Raw genomic sequence first — 19,039 nt, 5'->3', positions numbered from 1 at the left:
GAACATACGAAGATTCTGTTTAATTTTGGAAGGAATCACCATACTGTTTTCCACAACAGCTGCACCATTCGACATTCCCACCAACAGTGCATCAGGGTTCTAGCGTCTCCATATCCTCGCCAACAAATAGTTGTTATTTTCCATTTTGGGGGGTATTTATAGAGGGAACTATGGTAATGCTGGGAATAAAACTTATTCTATTAGTGTGTCTAGATAAGAAAATTGTTGTTTTAATGAAACATCAAAGCCAGAAGATTTGACCTAAAATAGTCCTTCAGGTGCTTTTGGCAGCGCACATACCTCTGTTGACTCCTCCTCCACCAAATACATCTCAGTGTCAGCGTGCAAACGCCTGTCCTGCAGTGACTGGCTACTCCTGCTTCCCCCCAGAAGAGGAAAAACATTATGCTAAGTGAAGTCAGCCATTCACAATGGCACATTTGGACTTGATGATAGCCAGTTTCTTCACAACCCCACACCCACCCCCTTCTTGACTTTTTCAACATGAATGAAGTTGCTTTGTTATCTGTCCCGGTGCTCCCTTACAGTACAGTGAAACTAAACAGTCACGCACTCTGCGCATCCTGTTAGGTATGTCAGCGGCAGCTGCCTTTTCACATGCCCCCTTTCCCAAGATCCCCCGGTTATGGCAAACTTCTTCCTGAGCCCTTCGGCGGAGATGGAGGGCACGGGAAACACGAGGTCCGGAACCGGCTGCTGACTCATAAAGGCTTTATTTCTATTCACCTATTTCACCACGTCTCATACAGACTCTGAGGCACCATCCTGGGCTTCCATGTGAGTATCCTCCTGACTTTTTTGTAGCATTTTTTCCTTAAACAGAAAATGTTGAGTAAACACTGCATATTGTCAGTTAATCTTTTAACAATAATTTAAAAGTGCCATTGCTGTTGTATCATCAATGCAAGAAGACAACAGAAGTACAGTACAGTACGAGGGAGTTCACAATGTGTCACGATGGGACAGACAACTCACACAGAGGTGATGGTGAGACCACAGCAGCAGTATGTACATGCACGCAGTGCTTCAAACCCGAAGACGTGCAGGTCGCGTAGAATATGTGGATTATACAGAGTTTGGGAAGCCCGGCTGAGGACCGGACCTGCTCCAGAATGCCGACACGTAACCCTCCAACATACAGCACATCTGTCTGGTCTACTTGGCTTCATGGCTTTTCACTATGAAGAGTTCACTGCATCAGTCTGAAGTTTTCAAAGATGCTTAAAAACCAAAAAACACTGACAAAATAAAATTAACTTAAAACACTCTAATCCAACATGGAAATAAGCCAAACCAAAAATGTAACAGTGCAAATTTAATAGAGGCAGTCAGTATTGACAGTGAGGGTGTCCAGAATCTCTTAAAATGTGCATCTTTAAAACTTTTATTTTTTTTAAATTTATTTATATCTTATTTACCTTTTTTCTTTGATATATACTGTGTGTAAAAAAGATGGAGGACAAAAATAGTTTTCTGAGCTATGAAAAAAATTAAGTTCTTACAGGCACATTTACTGTTTCCTTCTAGAAACATCTCAGGTTCACAGGTTGAACATTCAGCAGCTGTGTGTGTGTGTGTTTTTTTTTTTTTTAAACATTCTTTGACCTTGGAAAAAGTAGATCTCTCTTTTTGGGCAGAGTTGGGTTGATGACGATGGTGCGGCTATGCAAATTACAGTGAATTATTCCGTAATAATCCATGCAAACTTGCATCACGTCACAGGTGTACCTTCTCCCCGGGGGGCTCCTCGTCGCCGAGCTCCTCCAAGGAGGCCAGGTCTCCGAGTGACTGAGCCGGTGAGGCAGTGGGGGGATGTGGCGCCCACCGGGACGGAGGGCGGCGGTTTGCTGGTCTCTCGGGCCTGGAGAAGCAGGGTTCTAGGGATGGAGCTAGTGCGGAACAAGGTAGTTCCTTCAAAAGCCAGAAAGGGAAAGACAGGGTTAGTCAGACAGATAGTTCTTCCAGGGGGGTGATTTCCCCAAACACACTTCTCAACAAACTAAGTTAATGTAAACAGACCAGGGGCAACTTCCGAGTGTTAATTTATATCATGCTCATGGAGACTAACTTAAAATGATAAGAATCCAACACGAATGATCAGCGATGACAGTAATGGGAAGGTATCAAATTAGGATAAACAATGATAAAACCATGAAATGGGTGTGTTTGCAGAACACCATCAGAATTAGGCTGGAGCACATGGAAGGTGGGGAAAGACAGAGGCCACATGGTCATACTCTGATTCAGCTGATCCCAGCATGTTGGCCCTCCTGAATGATCTATTTAGTGACAGTGACTGGTCCTAAAGGCTCAAGGCCAGCCTCCCTATGCCTGGACTGTTGACAGCCCATGATTTCCTCTAGCTGTGTTAGAAATGACTCGCCTCAAAACAAACTCCGCTACCGTTTATTCCAAATTGACTGGCAGTGGGTTAAACAAACTCCCACAACATGAAGAAATGCTGCTGGCAGAAATTTTAATTTGGGTCTAGTTCCCTTTACGAGGCTTCCTTGCAGCAGTGTTTACAAAAGTGGAATCAGAGGGCGGTGTTCTGTCGTGATGCAGGCGCCCCACGCCTCTGAGAACAGGTAATGCAAGGCACCCTCCACCATGGTGCAAATCACCTGCAATACTTCTCAGGGGCCGCCGCTCCGTTTTCGGTTTTAAAGAATGTTAAGCTACTTGACCTATGTTTTCACCATCAGAAACAAGCACACCCAAACTTGGAATTTGCTGGCACAGAGGAATGTGAAAAGCTGTGGCTTGAAGAAACAGTGAGTTCTACAGGGCGGAACCCGTCTGCCCGAATGACAGACAACAGAAAGCTGTGATGGTAACCACTGCAGTGAAGGATGACACAGACCAGAGGCCATCGGAGCCAACCAGGAAGTTAGTCAGAGGATTTAAAGAGAGGCGACAAGCAACTGCAAAGATCAGAATGAGGACAGTTCAGTCAGCAGAGCAGGGGAGCGACACGGGGAAGAGACAGCGACGGTGTTGAAGGACAGTGTGATGAACAACGTGACTAGGAAGATGGAAGGTGCAACAGGACAGGGATGCAGTGGGGTGGCCGCCTCCCTGTGGGATCAGCGGACAAGCACTAACACAGGAGACTAACTCTTAACGCTCCCTGACTCTTCTGTGGTTGGTACTTCATATGACAATGGGGAAGCCCCAATTAGCAAGCATGTAGCTAATGAGAACCATGGCAACCCCACCTGTGAAAACACCATCAGTCCTGAAATGGCTGAAATGTGAACTAACAGAGGGGTAAGCTGTGTCCCTACCTCACTCACCTCAGCCCAGGGATTTAGGGGACACATAGTTTGGGAAATTGGCTACTGTAGTATTTTTTGTCTCCTGGTGTCACTGCTCCTGGTATTGTGTGTGTGTGTGCTTGTGTTGTGTGTGTGCTGGTATTGTGTGCAAGTGTGTGCACACTGGCAAGGCGGCTGCTATCGGTTTGTGATGTGGGCTTACAATTCTTGTAGCACCTTTTTAGTATTTGAGAGACAACTGTACTTTGGTACTCAACACTTCATGTTGAGACCAGGGAATGAGGCAGATGGGCAATTATATCCTTGATTAAAAGCAAGCCTCCTGCCCTGGCCAGTTGGCTCAGCGGTAGAGCATCGGCCCAGCGTGTGGAAGTCCTGGGTTTGATTCCTGGTCAGGGCACACAGGAGAAGCACCCATTGGCTTCTCCACCCCTCCCCCTCTCCTTTCTCTCTATCTCTTTCACCCCCTCCTGCAGCCAAGGCTCCATGGGGGAAAGCTGGCCTGGGCGCCGAGGATGGCTCCATAGCCTCCGCCTCAGGTGCTAGAATGGCTCTGGCCGTAACAGAGCAATGCCCCAGATGGGCAGAGCATCGCCCTCTGGTGGGCATGCCAGGTGGATCCCGGTAGGGTGCATGCAGGAGTCTGTCTGTCTGACTCCCCACTTCTAACTTCAAAAAAATACAAAAATACAAAAAAAAAAGGCAAGCCTCCTATTTTTTCATGTACCTCAATTGGGGCTTGGAAGTCAATTCTGAGAGAATATCTTTTGGGGGCAGGGATGACTTTGCTGTTCATCCAGTCAAAAAATATTTATTGAGTACTTCCTAGGTTACCTATGATGATCATTTCTAAGGACAAGATGTATTTGCTTTTATTCCTTCTAGTACGGCTATCAAATAAAAGGAAGAAGCCTCATCGTATTATGGTCACACCTGATACTGGACATGTTAGTGACACGTGTCACCCAATACCGGTAGCAGGTCCAGGCTGCCTTGGAAAACGCTTGGCTCAAAGATGCCCAGAGGCGAGAACCCTTTGGCAGAGGCAGCCCCTGCTCTGGCTGGTGTCCCTGCCGTCGGAAAGCGGACCGGTTGCACGCTGCCCAGGACAGCAGGAGCCTCGGCAGGACCACCACAACCCGAGAGCCTGTCTGTGCGCTGAGCGGCCAACACTCGGCAAAAAGGGACGGTCCGGGCTTTCAATCTGTCCCTGCGGACAGACCCAGAGCCAGGGTCTCCCTGGGACGCTTCTGCGTGGTTTCTGACTGTCAGACGCCAACCCCGAGTCGCACCAATGACCTCTCCAGACAGTTCGGAAAGAAGGATGAAAGCACTTACGGCGTGAGGCAGTCAGGGCTAGAGTCCCCAGGGGGCAGTTAGTAAGACAGTTTGATTCTGGACAGAACAGACAGAGAAAAGAAAAGAAAAGCAAATAGGTTTGAAAGTATTTTTTTAAAAAGAAGAACAGTAAATGTTGACAAGCCAGGTGCCAGCTCCAGGGACAGCTATCAGGAGCGGCGTGAGGTCCCGCAGAAGAGGCACGTGCACTCCTGGGGCACACCCCCCCTCTGCCCTATCCAGAGGGAGGAGGGACCCTCACTGTGCAGCAGCCACAGGCCTCTCTTCCAGTTTCCACTCTTCCCCGAGTTGCCCTTTGGCACACGGGGAGATGGAAGTCTCAGGACTCTGGTATTTGCAACAGAGCACGGAACAGCCAGTTTGTTTTAGTCACGGTGATCAAGCGACTGCTGCTCATACTAAAAACTTCTCCTTCCATTTTCCACTTGGACACGAGAGAGAGGAACGGAATTGTATTTCCAGATCATTGTCCTTCTCTTCACACCAGCCTCCCTCTGCACCACTGCCATGGCTACAAGAGGAAAAGGGTAGGTGGCCTGTGGGCTGAGGCGGGGTGCCCTGCTGTGCAGGGGCCTCGCCAGCGTCCCCACATCACCCGTCTAGACATCCGAGTGAACACTCAAGGAGAGAGGCCACGGCCGGCACTCACAGCAGGCTGAGAAATCAGAATCACTTCTGGGGATTCTGGAACGAAAACCCGGAACTCCCACCTAATTTATGGGGTGAAGGGCTCTCCAATGGGTTCAATAGTGTTAAGTCAATTCAGACAAAGAATAATTCCACTGGAATTTAGAACAAGCAAAATTCCAACAAAAATAGGGGGGGTGGAGAGCCCCTGGCATTGACGCTGTGCCAGGGAGTGCTCCAGGCGGGCTCTGGACCCCTGAGATGGCGCTGTGTTCCTTCAACTGGCCCATAATCTCTGGTGGTTGTCAACACACCAAGCGAGAAGGAAATCTAAACAGGCCCTTTCCAGAGAACTGAAGGGATAGATAGGCACAACTCTGTACTGATACACCACTTTCATGCCTTAGAGCTGTGATCCAGCCATCAAACCATTTTCTTTATAGTAGCATAGATTACTTGGAGCATTTTTTAGTTCCTAAAAATTAATTTCTATTTAGTCTCTCATATAAATGGATACCCCAGACACAGCCAGTTAATGCTTTGGGACAAAATCCCAATTTCAGCTGCTGCCCCAGAGCCCGGAGAAGGCAGGCGTTCACACAAATACACCCTCCACAGCAGCGAGTCACTTACCTGAGGGCTCCAGAGGGACGGAAGTAACAGAAGACACCACCTGTCACCTGCGAACACTTAACCATGATCATTGTTCTTCTCAGAGCACTTTTACCACAGACTTGCATCTTCGCAAAAAACGTGGGCCACACGCTTTCAAGATCAGGTTGAACTACGTGATAGTGCCACTCCTGCAGGTCACTGGCCACGTCACAGGGTTTGACCTATTTCAGATTTGCCTCTACGCTTGAGTTCAATAACACTTTGTAGGCTGGACTGGGAATCTGACCAGCATTGTTCCCTGTGGAAAATGTGGGGCAGAACGTAGCAAAACACCTCTCTCCTCTCCTCACTCAGGAAGCCGGGCCAGGGTGGGTGGGGAAGCGGTGTGCCGCTCAAGGAACGTGTTTCTCTCCCTTCCTCCAGCCTCTGCTACCACGGGGCCGCCCCACCGGAGGCCACTCTGGGTGTCTGGGCTCCAGTTTGTCTGTCTGGGCTATTGGTGGGTCGGGGTCCATTCCCAAGTCTACACGGGGATCACTCCTAAACGGAGGCGGACCAAGGGCTGGGGACCATGCATCCCGACCCACCAATAGCCCAGACAGACAAACTGGAGCCCAGACACCCAGAGTGGCCTCCGGTGGGGCGGCCTCCGCGGGTGGCAGAGGCTGGAGGAAGGGAGAGAAACATGCTCCTTCAGCTCTGGGGAAACTGAGGCTGCCCCACTGCTTCCTCATCCCAGCACTGTCAGCAGGCTTTATTTTGCTCATTTTTTGAAGTGGAAATAGGGATTAAAAAAAAAAAGTGTGGTACAAATATACTATGTTGTGGAGATGCAGCAGAATTCAAGGTTGGCAGATTTGAGAATATCGTTAAGGGAAAATATAGCGACAGAATTCTGTGATCTGTGTGGTCAGATAATAATCATGGGAATATGTACTGTGTCAGGGGGATCGTAATGATCGCATTGTAGGCAGGCAGGACTTTGATTGTATGTTTGCCTCACCTGGTTTTATTACGGGGGGGGGGGGATCCGTGGACACGGGGACAGTAATTTGTGAGATGTAAGACTGCTATTACGCACTGAAGCCAACGCGGAATCCAGCCGCGTAGTTCCTCATGAGAGCTGTTCTAGAATCCACACTCTCAAAACCCTCTGCAGCACATGACTCTCGCGTCGTCACGGAAACAGATCTGGAGCACGCAGAAAGCCCTGACACGACCCTCCTGTACTTCACACACATACATTCCTAAGGACACAGATTCATTCAGAAAGAAGGCAAATTATGACCCCAAGTGAGAAGCCCAGAGCAGCAGGTGAGCAGCCATCTCTTAGACCAGAGACAAGAACGTGAATTATTACTTGGAAGCAGTTGCTCAGGGTCGGTGGTTCTGCCTATTCTATTCTCCCACAAGCCTGGCCTCACCCTAGCTCCCAAGAACCTGCTATGGACTAAGATCCCTGCAATCAAATGACCTAGTACAATCCCAGGTTCAAACTTGTTTTTTTCCCCAATGTTTGGATGGAAGAGCTAGCGGGGGAGGGTATGGAGCACTCAGGGTTCATTACCTCAATAGACCCTGGCTCAACTTTGACCGTTTCTCCCAGGGGGCTGTCACTGGCGAGACCCGTGAGGCCGTGGGGGGCCTGCCTCCTCTCCTCCTTTAAGGCGTGCTCCAGCAGCTTCTTGTTGAGGATCCGGGCCACGCTCTCCGTGAACGTGTAGCCAGGGGGAGCAGATAAGTCCTGCCTCGCAGGCGTGCCCTCTCCCCCTTCCTCCCTACAGGTCTCTAGGCCAACCCTGACGGGGCTGGGTGACCGTCCCCGGGAGCTGGGGCTGGTCTCCTGGCCGGGGCCCAGCTCCAGCCGGGGATCTGCCGAGCAAGGCCGACTCGCAGCCCGCGTCCCCTTCTGGAAGGGGTCCTGCACCACGGGGCTGTGGTCAATGATGTTGAAGAGGCTGGAGAGGCCGTCGTTGATGGCGGTGTGCACGGGGCTCTCCCTCGTGGTGGTGGAGCGGGCCCAGGCAGACTCGCTGCACCCTTTCTGGGCCGGCGCTGGCGAGGTCCTATTATTTGGCTGGTCAGCTTTGGGGAGGGGCTTCCTCTGCAGCTTGGGAGACCCGTACTTGGGGGAGCAGCATGTGCGTTCAAACTTGGCCTGCACCTTCTCGATGGCAGGGGCCACCTGCCTGCTCCTAAGGCCGCGGGACGGAGAGGACGTGGGTGTGGCCCCACCCCCCGCCTTTGGTGTGAGACACTTGTGGGGGCTGCTGGTGAGGGCAGTGCCGCGCAGGGCTTCAGTCTGCAGGCCAACGCTGATGGTCTGCACCGTCTGCGTCCCAGCTGTCTGGGACCCATTGGTCTGGCAGGCCATGTCCTTGGCCGGGGGCTCGGGGGAACTGGAGATGACATTCCTGACAGAGAAGGCCACCTCCTTCATGTCATCGCTCATGTTCTTGGACATCTCCAGACTGCGCAGCGGGGAGGTAAAACCCAGGGGGGTGCAGAGGGTGCTATCAAGGGGGCGCAGCCCTCCCTCCCCGTAGTCTCGGGGGTGCCTGGAGGGGGCACAAGGCCACCTGCTAAGCATGTGTTCTGAGAGGCCCCCCTTCATGTCTCCCGCGAGCCCTCTGGCTCTGCTCGTGGAAAACGGGCCTTCGGGCTCCAGCCGGCCTGCGCCCTCGCCGCCCGCCAGCGCGATGCTGTCCACCCTGCGGACCGCAGGCGGGCTGTGCAGCACCCGCACCCCGGACGGCTCCGTGTGGACGTGGCTCCGCAAGGGCTGCTTCTGGCAGTGCTCCGGGCTGGTCATGGTGTCCGTGGTCATGGTGACGCTCGTAGTGAGGTACCAGGAGGAGTCCGGGAAAGGCTCGGCACGGGCCTCGCTCCCCGCCCGGCCCCGCTCGGTCCTGTCTCCCCAGGAGTCTGGGGGTCTGTGGTCCCAGCTCTTGCTGTGGAATTCCTCAATGTACTTCAGGTCATCGGGGGACAGGGGTGGGGTGATGTCCTCCTTGCCGCCGGCAGCGGGCAGGCCTTTCTCCGGCAGGAAGGGAGAGACGTCCATCAGACGCTGGAACTCAGACATGGAGGACACGGATACTGCCCTGTGGGGGGAGTGAGAGAGAAGGTGTCAGCTATGGAGGACACGGACACTGCCCTGTGGGGGGAGTGAGAGAGAAGGTGTCAGCTATGGAGGACACGGACACTGCCCTGTGGGGGGGGAGAGAAGGTGTCAGCTATGGAGGACACGGACACTGCCCTGTGGGGGGAGAGGGGGAGAGAAGGTGTCAGCTATGGAGGACACGGACACTGCCCTGTGGGGGGGGGGGGAGTGAGAGAGAAGGTGTCAGCTATGGAGGACACGGACACTGCCCTGTGGGGGGGGGAGTGAGAGAGAAGGTGTCAGCTATGGAGGACACGGACACTCCCTGTGGGGGGAGTGAGAGAGAAGGTGTCAGCTATGGAGGACACGGACACTGCCCTGTGGGGGGGGGAGTGAGAGAGAAGGTGTCAGCTATGGAGGACACGGACACTGTCCTGTGGGGGAGTGAGAGAGAAGGTGTCAGCTATGGAGGACACGGACACTCCCTGTGGGGGGGGGAGAGAGAAGGTGTCAGCTATGGAGGACACGGACACTCCCTGTGGGGGGAGAGAGAGAAGGTGTCAGCTATGGAGGACACGGACACTCCCTGTGGGGGGGGGAGAGAGAGAGAAGGTGTCAGCTATGGAGGACACGGACACTCCCTGTGGGGGGGGGAGAGAGAAGGTGTCAGCTATGGAGGACACGGACACTGCCCTGTGGGGGGGGGGAGAGAGAGAGAAGGTGTCAGCTATGGAGGACACGGACACTGCCCTGTGGGGGAGTGAGAGAGAAGGTGTCAGCTATGGAGGACACGGACACTGTCCTGTGGGGGGGGAGTGAGAGAGAAGGTGTCAGCTATGGAGGACACGGACACTGCCCTGTGGGGGGGGGAGAGAGAGAGAAGGTGTCAGCTATGGAGGACACGGACACTGCCCTGTGGGGGGAGTGAGAGAGAAGGTGTCAGCTATGGAGGACACGGACACTGCCCTGTGGGGGGAGTGAGAGAGAAGGTGTCAGCTATGGAGGACACGGACACTGCCCTGTGGGGGGAGAGGGGGAGTGAGAGAGAAGGTGTCAGCTATGGAGGACACGGACACTCCCTGTGGGGGGGGGAGTGAGAGAGAAGGTGTCAGCTATGGAGGACACGGACACTGCCCTGTGGGGGGAGAGAGAGAGAAGGTGTCAGCTATGGAGGACACGGACACTGTCCTGTGGGGGGAGTGAGAGAGAAGGTGTCAGCTATGGAGGACACGGACACTGCCCTGTGGGGGGGGGAGAGAGAGAGAAGGTGTCAGCTATGGAGGACACGGACACTGCCCTGTGGGGGGGGGGTGAGAGAGAAGGTGTCAGCTATGGAGGACACAGACACTGCCCTGTGGGGGGGGGGAGAGAGAGAGAAGGTGTCAGCTATGGAGGACACGGACACTGCCCTGTGGGGGGAGTGAGAGAGAAGGTGTCAGCTATGGAGGACACGGACACTGCCCTGTGGGGGGAGAGGGGGAGTGAGAGAGAAGGTGTCAGCTATGGAGGAAACGGACACTCCCTGTGGGGGGGGGAGTGAGAGAGAAGGTGTCAGCTATGGAGGACACGGAAACTGCCCTGTGGGGGGGGAGTGAGAGAGAAGGTGTCAGCTATGGAGGACACGGACACTGCCCTGTGGGGGGAGTGAGAGAGAAGGTGTCAGCTATGGAGGACACGGACACTGCCCTGTGGGGGGAGTGAGAGAGAAGGTGTCAGCTATGGAGGACACGGACACTGCCCTGTGGGGGGAGTGAGAGAGAAGGTGTCAGCTATGGAGGACACGGACACTCCCTGTGGGGGGGGGAGTGAGAGAGAAGGTGTCAGCTATGGAGGACACGGAAACTGCCCTGTGGGGGGGGGAGTGAGAGAGAAGGTGTCAGCTATGGAGGACACGGACACTCCCTGTGGGGGGAGAGAGAAGGTGTCAGCTATGGAGGACACGGACACTGCCCTGTGGGGGGAGTGAGAGAGAAGGTGTCAGCTATGGAGGACACGGACACTGCCCTGTGGGGGGGGAGAGAGAGAGAAGGTGTCAGCTATGGAGGACACGGACACTGCCCTGTGGGGGGACAGAGAGAGAAGGTGTCAGCTATGGAGGACACGGACACTGCCCTGTGGGGGGGGGTGAGAGAGAAGGTGTCAGCTATGGAGGACACGGACACTGCCCTGTGGGGGGAGTGAGAGAGAAGGTGTCAGCTATGGAGGACACGGACACTGCCCTGTGGGGGGGGAGAGAGAGAGAAGGTGTCAGCTATGGAGGACACGGACACTCCCTGGGGGGGGGGGAGAGAGAAGGTGTCAGCTATGGAGGACACGGACACTGCCCTGTGGGGGGGGGAGAGAGAAGGTGTCAGCTATGGAGGACACGGATACTGCCCTGTGGGGGGGGGAGAGAGAAGGTGTCAGCTATGGAGGACACGGACACTCCCTGTGGGGGGGGTGAGAGAGAAGGTGTCAGCTATGGAGGACACGGACACTGCCCTGTGGGGGGGGGAGTGAGAGAGAAGGTGTCAGCTATGGAGGACACGGACACTGCCCTGTGGGGGGAGAGGGAGAGAAGGTGTCAGCTATGGAGGACACGGACACTGCCCTGTGGGGGGGGAGAGAGAGAGAAGGTGTCAGCTATGGAGGACACGGACACTGTCCTGTGGGGGGGGGAGTGAGAGAGAAGGTGTCAGCTATGGAGGACACGGACACTGCCCTGTGGGGGGGGGGAGAGAGAGAAGGTGTCAGCTATGGAGGATACGGACACTCCCTGTGGGGGGGGTGAGAGAGAAGGTGTCAGCTATGGAGGACACGGACACTGTCCTGTGGGGGGAGAGGGGAGTGAGAGAGAAGGTGTCAGCTATGGAGGACACGGACACTGCCCTGTGGGGGGGGGGGTGAGAGAGAAGGTGTCAGCTATGGAGGACACGGACACTGCCCTGTGGGGGGGGAGAGAAGGTGTCAGCTATGGAGGACACGGACACTGCCCTGTGGGGGGAGAGGGGGAGAGAAGGTGTCAGCTATGGAGGACACGGACACTGCCCTGTGGGGGGAGTGAGAGAGAAGGTGTCAGCTATGGAGGACACGGACACTGCCCTGTGGGGGGACAGAGAGAGAAGGTGTCAGCTATGGAGGACACGGACACTCCCTGTGGGGGGAGTGAGAGAGAAGGTGTCAGCTATGGAGGACACGGACACTGCCCTGTGGGGGGAGAGAGAGAGAAGGTGTCAGCTATGGAGGACACGGACACTGCCCTGTGGGGGGGGGAGAGAGAGAGAAGGTGTCAGCTATGGAGGACACGGACACTCCCTGTGGGGGGGGGGAGAGAGAAGGTGTCAGCTATGGAGGACACGGACACTCCCTGTGGGGGGAGAGAGAGAGAAGGTGTCAGCTATGGAGGACACGGACACTCCCTGTGGGGGGGGGAGAGAGAGAGAAGGTGTCAGCTATGGAGGACACGGACACTCCCTGTGGGGGGGGGAGAGAGAAGGTGTCAGCTATGGAGGACACGGACACTGCCCTGTGGGGGGGGGAGAGAGAGAGAAGGTGTCAGCTATGGAGGACACAGACACTGCCCTGTGGGGGAGTGAGAGAGAAGGTGTCAGCTATGGAGGACACGGACACTGTCCTGTGGGGGGGGAGTGAGAGAGAAGGTGTCAGCTATGGAGGACACGGACACTCCCTGTGGGGGGAGAGGGAGAGAGAAGGTGTCAGCTATGGAGGACACGGACACTGCCCTGTGGGGGGAGAGAGAGAGAAGGTGTCAGCTATGGAGGACACGGACACTGCCCTGTGGGGGGGGGGGAGAGAGAAGGTGTCAGCTATGGAGGACACGGACACTGTCCTGTGGGGGGAGTGAGAGAGAAGGTGTCAGCTATGGAGGACACGGACACTGCCCTGTGGGGGGGGGAGAGAGAGAGAAGGTGTCAGCTATGGAGGACACGGACACTGCCCTGTGGGGGGGGGGGGTGAGAGAGAAGGTGTCAGCTATGGAGGACACGGACACTGCCCTGTGGGGGGAGTGAGAGAGAAGGTGTCAGCTATGGAGGACACGGACACTGCCCTGTGGGGGGAGTGAGAGAGAAGGTGTCAGCTATGGAGGACACGGACACTGCCCTGTGGGGGGAGTGAGAGAGAAGGTGTCAGCTATGGAGGACACGGACACTGCCCTGTGGGGGGAGAGAAGGTGTCAGCTATGGAGGACACGGACACTGCCCTGTGGGGGGAGTGAGAGAGAAGGTGTCAGCTATGGAGGACACGGACACTGCCCTGTGGGGGGGGGGGAGAGAGAGAAGGTGTCAGCTATGGAGGACACGGACACTGCCCTGTGGGGGGAGTGAGAGAGAAGGTGTCAGCTATGGAGGACACGGACACTGCCCTGTGGGGGGGGGGGTGAGAGAGAAGGTGTCAGCTATGGAGGACACGGACACTGCCCTGTGGGGGGAGTGAGAGAGAAGGTGTCAGCTATGGAGGACACGGACACTGCCCTGTGGGGGGAGTGAGAGAGAAGGTGTCAGCTATGGAGGACACGGACACTGCCCTGTGGGGGGAGTGAGAGAGAAGGTGTCAGCTATGGAGGACACGGACACTGCCCTGTGGGGGGAGTGAGAGAGAAGGTGTCAGCTATGGAGGACACGGACACTGCCCTGTGGGGGGAGAGGGGGAGTGAGAGAGAAGGTGTCAGCTATGGAGGACACGGACACTCCCTGTGGGGGGGGGAGTGAGAGAGAAGGTGTCAGCTATGGAGGACACGGACACTCCCTGTGGGGGGAGAGGGAGAGAGAAGGTGTCAGCTATGGAGGACACGGACACTGCCCTGTGGGGGGAGAGAGAGAGAAGGTGTCAGCTATGGAGGACACGGACACTGTCCTGTGGGGGGAGTGAGAGAGAAGGTGTCAGCTATGGAGGACACGGACACTGCCCTGCGGGGGGGGGAGTGAGAGAGAAGGTGTCAGCTATGGAGGACACGGACACTGCCCTGTGGGGGGGGGGGTGAGAGAGAAGGTGTCAGCTATGGAGGACACGGACACTGCCCTGTGGGGGGAGTGAGAGAGAAGGTGTCAGCTATGGAGGACACGGACACTGCCCTGTGGGGGGAGTGAGAGAGAAGGTGTCAGCTATGGAGGACACGGACACTGCCCTGTGGGGGGAGAGGGGGAGTGAGAGAGAAGGTGTCAGCTATGGAGGACACGGACACTCCCTGTGGGGGGGGGGAGTGAGAGAGAAGGTGTCAGCTATGGAGGACACGGAAACTGCCCTGTGGGGGGGGAGTGAGAGAGAAGGTGTCAGCTATGGAGGACACGGACACTCCCTGTGGGGGGAGAGAGAAGGTGTCAGCTATGGAGGACACGGACACTGCCCTGTGGGGGGAGTGAGAGAGAAGGTGTCAGCTATGGAGGACACGGACACTGCCCTGTGGGGGGAGTGAGAGAGAAGGTGTCAGCTATGGAGGACACGGACACTGCCCTGTGGGGGGGGAGAGAGAGAGAAGGTGTCAGCTATGGAGGACACGGACACTCCCTGTGGGGGGGGGAGAGAGAAGGTGTCAGCTATGGAGGACACGGACACTGCCCTGTGGGGGGGGGAGAGAGAAGGTGTCAGCTATGGAGGACACGGACACTGCCCTGTGGGGGGGGGAGAGAGAAGGTGTCAGCTATGGAGGACACGGACACTGCCCTGTGGGGGGGGGTGAGAGAGAAGGTGTCAGCTATGGAGGACACGGACACTGCCCTGTGGGGGGGGAGAGAGAAGGTGTCAGCTATGGAGGACACGGACACTGCCCTGTGGGGGGGGAGAGAGAGAGAAGGTGTCAGCTATGGAGGACACGGACACTGCCCTGTGGGGGGGGGGAGTGAGAGAGAAGGTGTCAGCTATGGAGGACACGGACACTGCCCTGTGGGGGGGGAGAGAGAGAAGGTGTCAGCTATGGAGGACACGGACACTGCCCTGTGGGGGGAGTGAGAGAGAAGGTGTCAGCTATGGAGGACACGGACACTGCCCTGTGGGGGGGGGTGAGAGAGAAGGTGTCAGCTATGGAGGACACGGACACTGCCCTGTGGGGGGAGTGAGAGAGAAGGTGTCAGCTATGGAGGACACGGACACTGCCCTGTGGGGGGAGAGAAGGTGTCAGCTATGGAGGACACGGACACTGCCCTGTGGGGGGGGAGTGAGAGAGAAGGTGTCAGCTATGGAGGACACGGACACTGCCCTGTGGGGGGAGAGAAGGTGTCAGCTATGGAGGACACGGACACTGCCCTGTGGGGGGAGTGAGAGAGAAGGTGTCAGCTATGGAGGACACGGACACTGCCCTGTGGGGGGGGGGGAGAGAGAGAAGGTGTCAGCTATGGAGGACACGGACACTGCCCTGTGGGGGGGGAGAGAGAGAGAAGGTGTCAGCTATGGAGGACACGGACACTCCCTGTGGGGGGGGTGAGAGAGAAGGTGTCAGCTATGGAGGACACGGACACTGCCCTGTGGGGGGGGAGTGAGAGAGAAGGTGTCAGCTATGGAGGACACGGACACTGCCCTGTGGGGGGGGAGAGAGAGAGAAGGTGTCAGCTATGGAGGACACGGATACTGCCCTGTGGGGGGAGAGAGAGAGAAGGTGTCAGCTATGGAGGACACGGACACTGCCCTGTGGGGGGAGAGGGGAGTGAGAGAGAAGGTGTCAGCTATGGAGGACACGGACACTGCCCTGTGGGGGGGGGGGTGAGAGAGAAGGTGTCAGCTATGGAGGACACGGACACTGCCCTGTGGGGGGAGTGAGAGAGAAGGTGTCAGCTATGGAGGACACGGACACTGCCCTGTGGGGGGGGTGAGAGAGAAGGTGTCAGCTATGGAGGACACGGACACTCCCTGTGGGGGGAGTGAGAGAGAAGGTGTCAGCTATGGAGGACACGGACACTGCCCTGTGGGGGGAGTGAGAGAGAAGGTGTCAGCTATGGAGGACACGGACACTGCCCTGTGGGGGGGGAGAGAGAGAGAAGGTGTCAGCTATGGAGGACACGGACACTGCCCTGTGGGGGGGGAGAGAGAGAGAAGGTGTCAGCTATGGAGGACACGGACACTGTCCTGTGGGGGGGGGAGTGAGAGAGAAGGTGTCAGCTATGGAGGACACGGACACTCCCTGTGGGGGGGGGTGAGAGAGAAGGTGTCAGCTATGGAGGACACGGACACTGCCCTGTGGGGGGGGGAGTGAGAGAGAAGGTGTCAGCTATGGAGGACACGGACACTGCCCTGTGGGGGGAGAGGGAGAGAAGGTGTCAGCTATGGAGGACACGGACACTGCCCTGTGGGGGGGGGAGAGAGAGAGAAGGTGTCAGCTATGGAGGACACGGACACTGTCCTGTGGGGGGGGGAGTGAGAGAGAAGGTGTCAGCTATGGAGGACACGGACACTGCCCTGTGGGGGGGGAGAGAGAGAGAAGGTGTCAGCTATGGAGGATACGGACACTCCCTGTGGGGGGGGTGAGAGAGAAGGTGTCAGCTATGGAGGACACGGACACTGTCCTGTGGGGGGAGAGGGGAGTGAGAGAGAAGGTGTCAGCTATGGAGGACACGGACACTGCCCTGTGGGGGGAGAGAGAGAGAAGGTGTCAGCTATGGAGGACACGGACACTGCCCTGTGGGGGGGAGAGAGAAGGTGTCAGCTATGGAGGACACGGACACTGCCCTGTGGGGGGGGGGGTGAGAGAGAAGGTGTCAGCTATGGAGGACACGGACACTGCCCTGTGGGGGGAGAGAGAGAGAAGGTGTCAGCTATGGAGGACACGGACACTGCCCTGTGGGGGGGGTGAGAGAGAAGGTGTCAGCTATGGAGGACACGGACACTGCCCTGTGGGGGGGGAGTGAGAGAGAAGGTGTCAGCTATGGAGGACACGGACACTGCCCTGTGGGGGGGGAGAGAGAGAAGGTGTCAGCTATGGAGGACACGGACACTGCCCTGTGGGGGGGGGGTGAGAGAGAAGGTGTCAGCTATGGAGGACACGGACACTGCCCTGTGGGGGGAGTGAGAGAGAAGGTGTCAGCTATGGAGGACACGGACACTGCCCTGTGGGGGGAGAGAGAGAGAAGGTGTCAGCTATGGAGGACACGGACACTGCCCTGTGGGGGGAGAGAGAAGGTGTCAGCTATGGAGGACACGGACACTGCCCTGTGGGGGGAGAGAGAGAAGGTGTCAGCTATGGAGGACACGGACACTGCCCTGTGGGGGGAGAGAGAGAGAAGGTGTCAGCTATGGAGGACACGGACACTGCCCTGTGGGGGGAGAGAGAAGGTGTCAGCTATGGAGGACACGGACACTGCCCTGTGGGGGGAGAGAGAGAAGGTGTCAGCTATGGAGGACACGGACACTGCCCTGTGGGGGGGGGGTGAGAGAGAAGGTGTCAGCTATGGAGGACACGGACACTCCCTGTGGGGGGAGAGAGAAGGTGTCAGCTATGGAGGACACGGACACTCCCTGTGGGGGGGGTGAGAGAGAAGGTGTCAGCTATGGAGGACACGGACACTGCCCTGTGGGGGGAGAGGGGGAGTGAGAGAGAAGGTGTCAGCTATGGAGGACACGGACACTGCCCTGTGGGGGGAGAGAGAGAGAAGGTGTCAGCTATGGAGGACACGGACACTGCCCTGTGGGGGGGGGAGAGAGAGAAGGTGTCAGCTATGGAGGACACGGACACTGCCCTGTGGGGGGGGAGAGAGAGAAGGTGTCAGCTATGGAGGACACGGACACTGCCCTGTGGGGGGGGGGTGAGAGAGAAGGTGTCAGCTATGGAGGACACGGACACTGCCCTGTGGGGGGAGTGAGAGAGAAGGTGTCAGCTATGGAGGACACGGACACTGCCCTGTGGGGGGGGGAGTGAGAGAGAAGGTGTCAGCTATGGAGGACACGGACACTGCCCTGTGGGGGGAGTGAGAGAGAAGGTGTCAGCTATGGAGGACACGGACACTGCCCTGTGGGGGAGTGAGAGAGAAGGTGTCAGCTATGGAGGACACGGACACTGCCCTGTGGGGAGAGAGAGAGAAGGTGTCAGCTATGGAGGACACGGACACTGCCCTGTGGGGGGAGTGAGAGAGAAGGTGTCAGCTATGGAGGACACGGACACTGCCCTGTGGGGGGGGGTGAGAGAGAAGGTGTCAGCTATGGAGGACACGGACACTGTCCTGTGGGGGGAGTGAGAGAGAAGGTGTCAGCTATGGAGGACACGGACACTGCCCTGTGGGGGGAGAGGGGAGTGAGAGAGAAGGTGTCAGCTATGGAGGACACGGACACTGCCCTGTGGGGGGGGGGGAGAGAGAAGGTGTCAGCTATGGAGGACACGGACACTCCCTGTGGGGGGAGAGAGAAGGTGTCAGCTATGGAGGACACGGACACTCCCTGTGGGGGGGGTGAGAGAGAAGGTGTCAGCTATGGAGGACACGGACACTCCCTGTGGGGGGAGAGAGAAGGTGTCAGCTATGGAGGACACGGACACTGCCCTGTGGGGGGAGAGGGGGAGTGAGAGAGAAGGTGTCAGCTATGGAGGACACGGACACTGCCCTGTGGGGGGAGAGAGAGAGAAGGTGTCAGCTATGGAGGACACGGACACTCCCTGTGGGGGAGTGAGAGAGAAGGTGTCAGCTATGGAGGACACGGACACTGCCCTGTGGGGGGGGAGAGAGAGAAGGTGTCAGCTATGGAGGACACGGACACTGCCCTGTGGGGGGGGGGTGAGAGAGAAGGTGTCAGCTATGGAGGACACGGACACTGCCCTGTGGGGGGGAGAGGGGAGTGAGAGAGAAGGTGTCAGCTATGGAGGACACGGACACTCCCTGTGGGGGGGAGAGAGAGAAGGTGTCAGCTATGGAGGACACGGACACTGCCCTGTGGGGGGAGTGAGAGAGAAGGTGTCAGCTATGGAGGACACGGACACTGCCCTGTGGGGGGGGGGTGAGAGAGAAGGTGTCAGCTATGGAGGACACGGACACTGCCCTGTGGGGGGGGTGAGAGAGAAGGTGTCAGCTATGGAGGACACGGACACTGCCCTGTGGGGGGAGTGAGAGAGAAGGTGTCAGCT

At 56.9% G+C, this 19,039-nt stretch overlaps 1 protein-coding gene across 8 annotated transcripts in view; it reads right to left on the bottom strand.

Annotated features, from left to right (window-relative positions):
• Window positions 1-729: 729 nt before the first annotated feature.
• MTCL1 (microtubule crosslinking factor 1) overlaps window positions 730-19,039 on the bottom strand; it is a 171,350-nt gene continuing 153,040 nt past the window's right edge. For 5 of the 8 annotated variants that reach the window (XM_066353171.1, XM_066353174.1, XM_066353172.1 and 2 more), the window contains 2 exons: window positions 7,468-9,004; window positions 730-1,932 (listed from right to left, as the gene is read on the bottom strand). In XM_066353171.1, coding sequence (XP_066209268.1) covers window positions 1,738-1,932; window positions 7,468-9,004 — 1,732 coding nt within the window. In that variant the 3' untranslated portion in view covers window positions 730-1,737. Of the gene's footprint in view, window positions 1,933-4,637; window positions 4,695-7,467; window positions 9,005-19,039 lie in introns of all 8 variants that reach the window. The other 3 variants (XM_066353175.1, XM_066353178.1, XM_066353179.1) reach the window with 1 other exon arrangement.

This window comes from Saccopteryx leptura, chromosome 11, assembly GCF_036850995.1.
Source record: "Saccopteryx leptura isolate mSacLep1 chromosome 11, mSacLep1_pri_phased_curated, whole genome shotgun sequence".
Classification (NCBI taxonomy): Eukaryota; Metazoa; Chordata; class Mammalia; order Chiroptera; family Emballonuridae; genus Saccopteryx; species Saccopteryx leptura.
The sequence above is the reverse complement of the archived record's forward strand: the minus strand, read 5'-3'. Positions and strand labels throughout refer to the sequence as shown.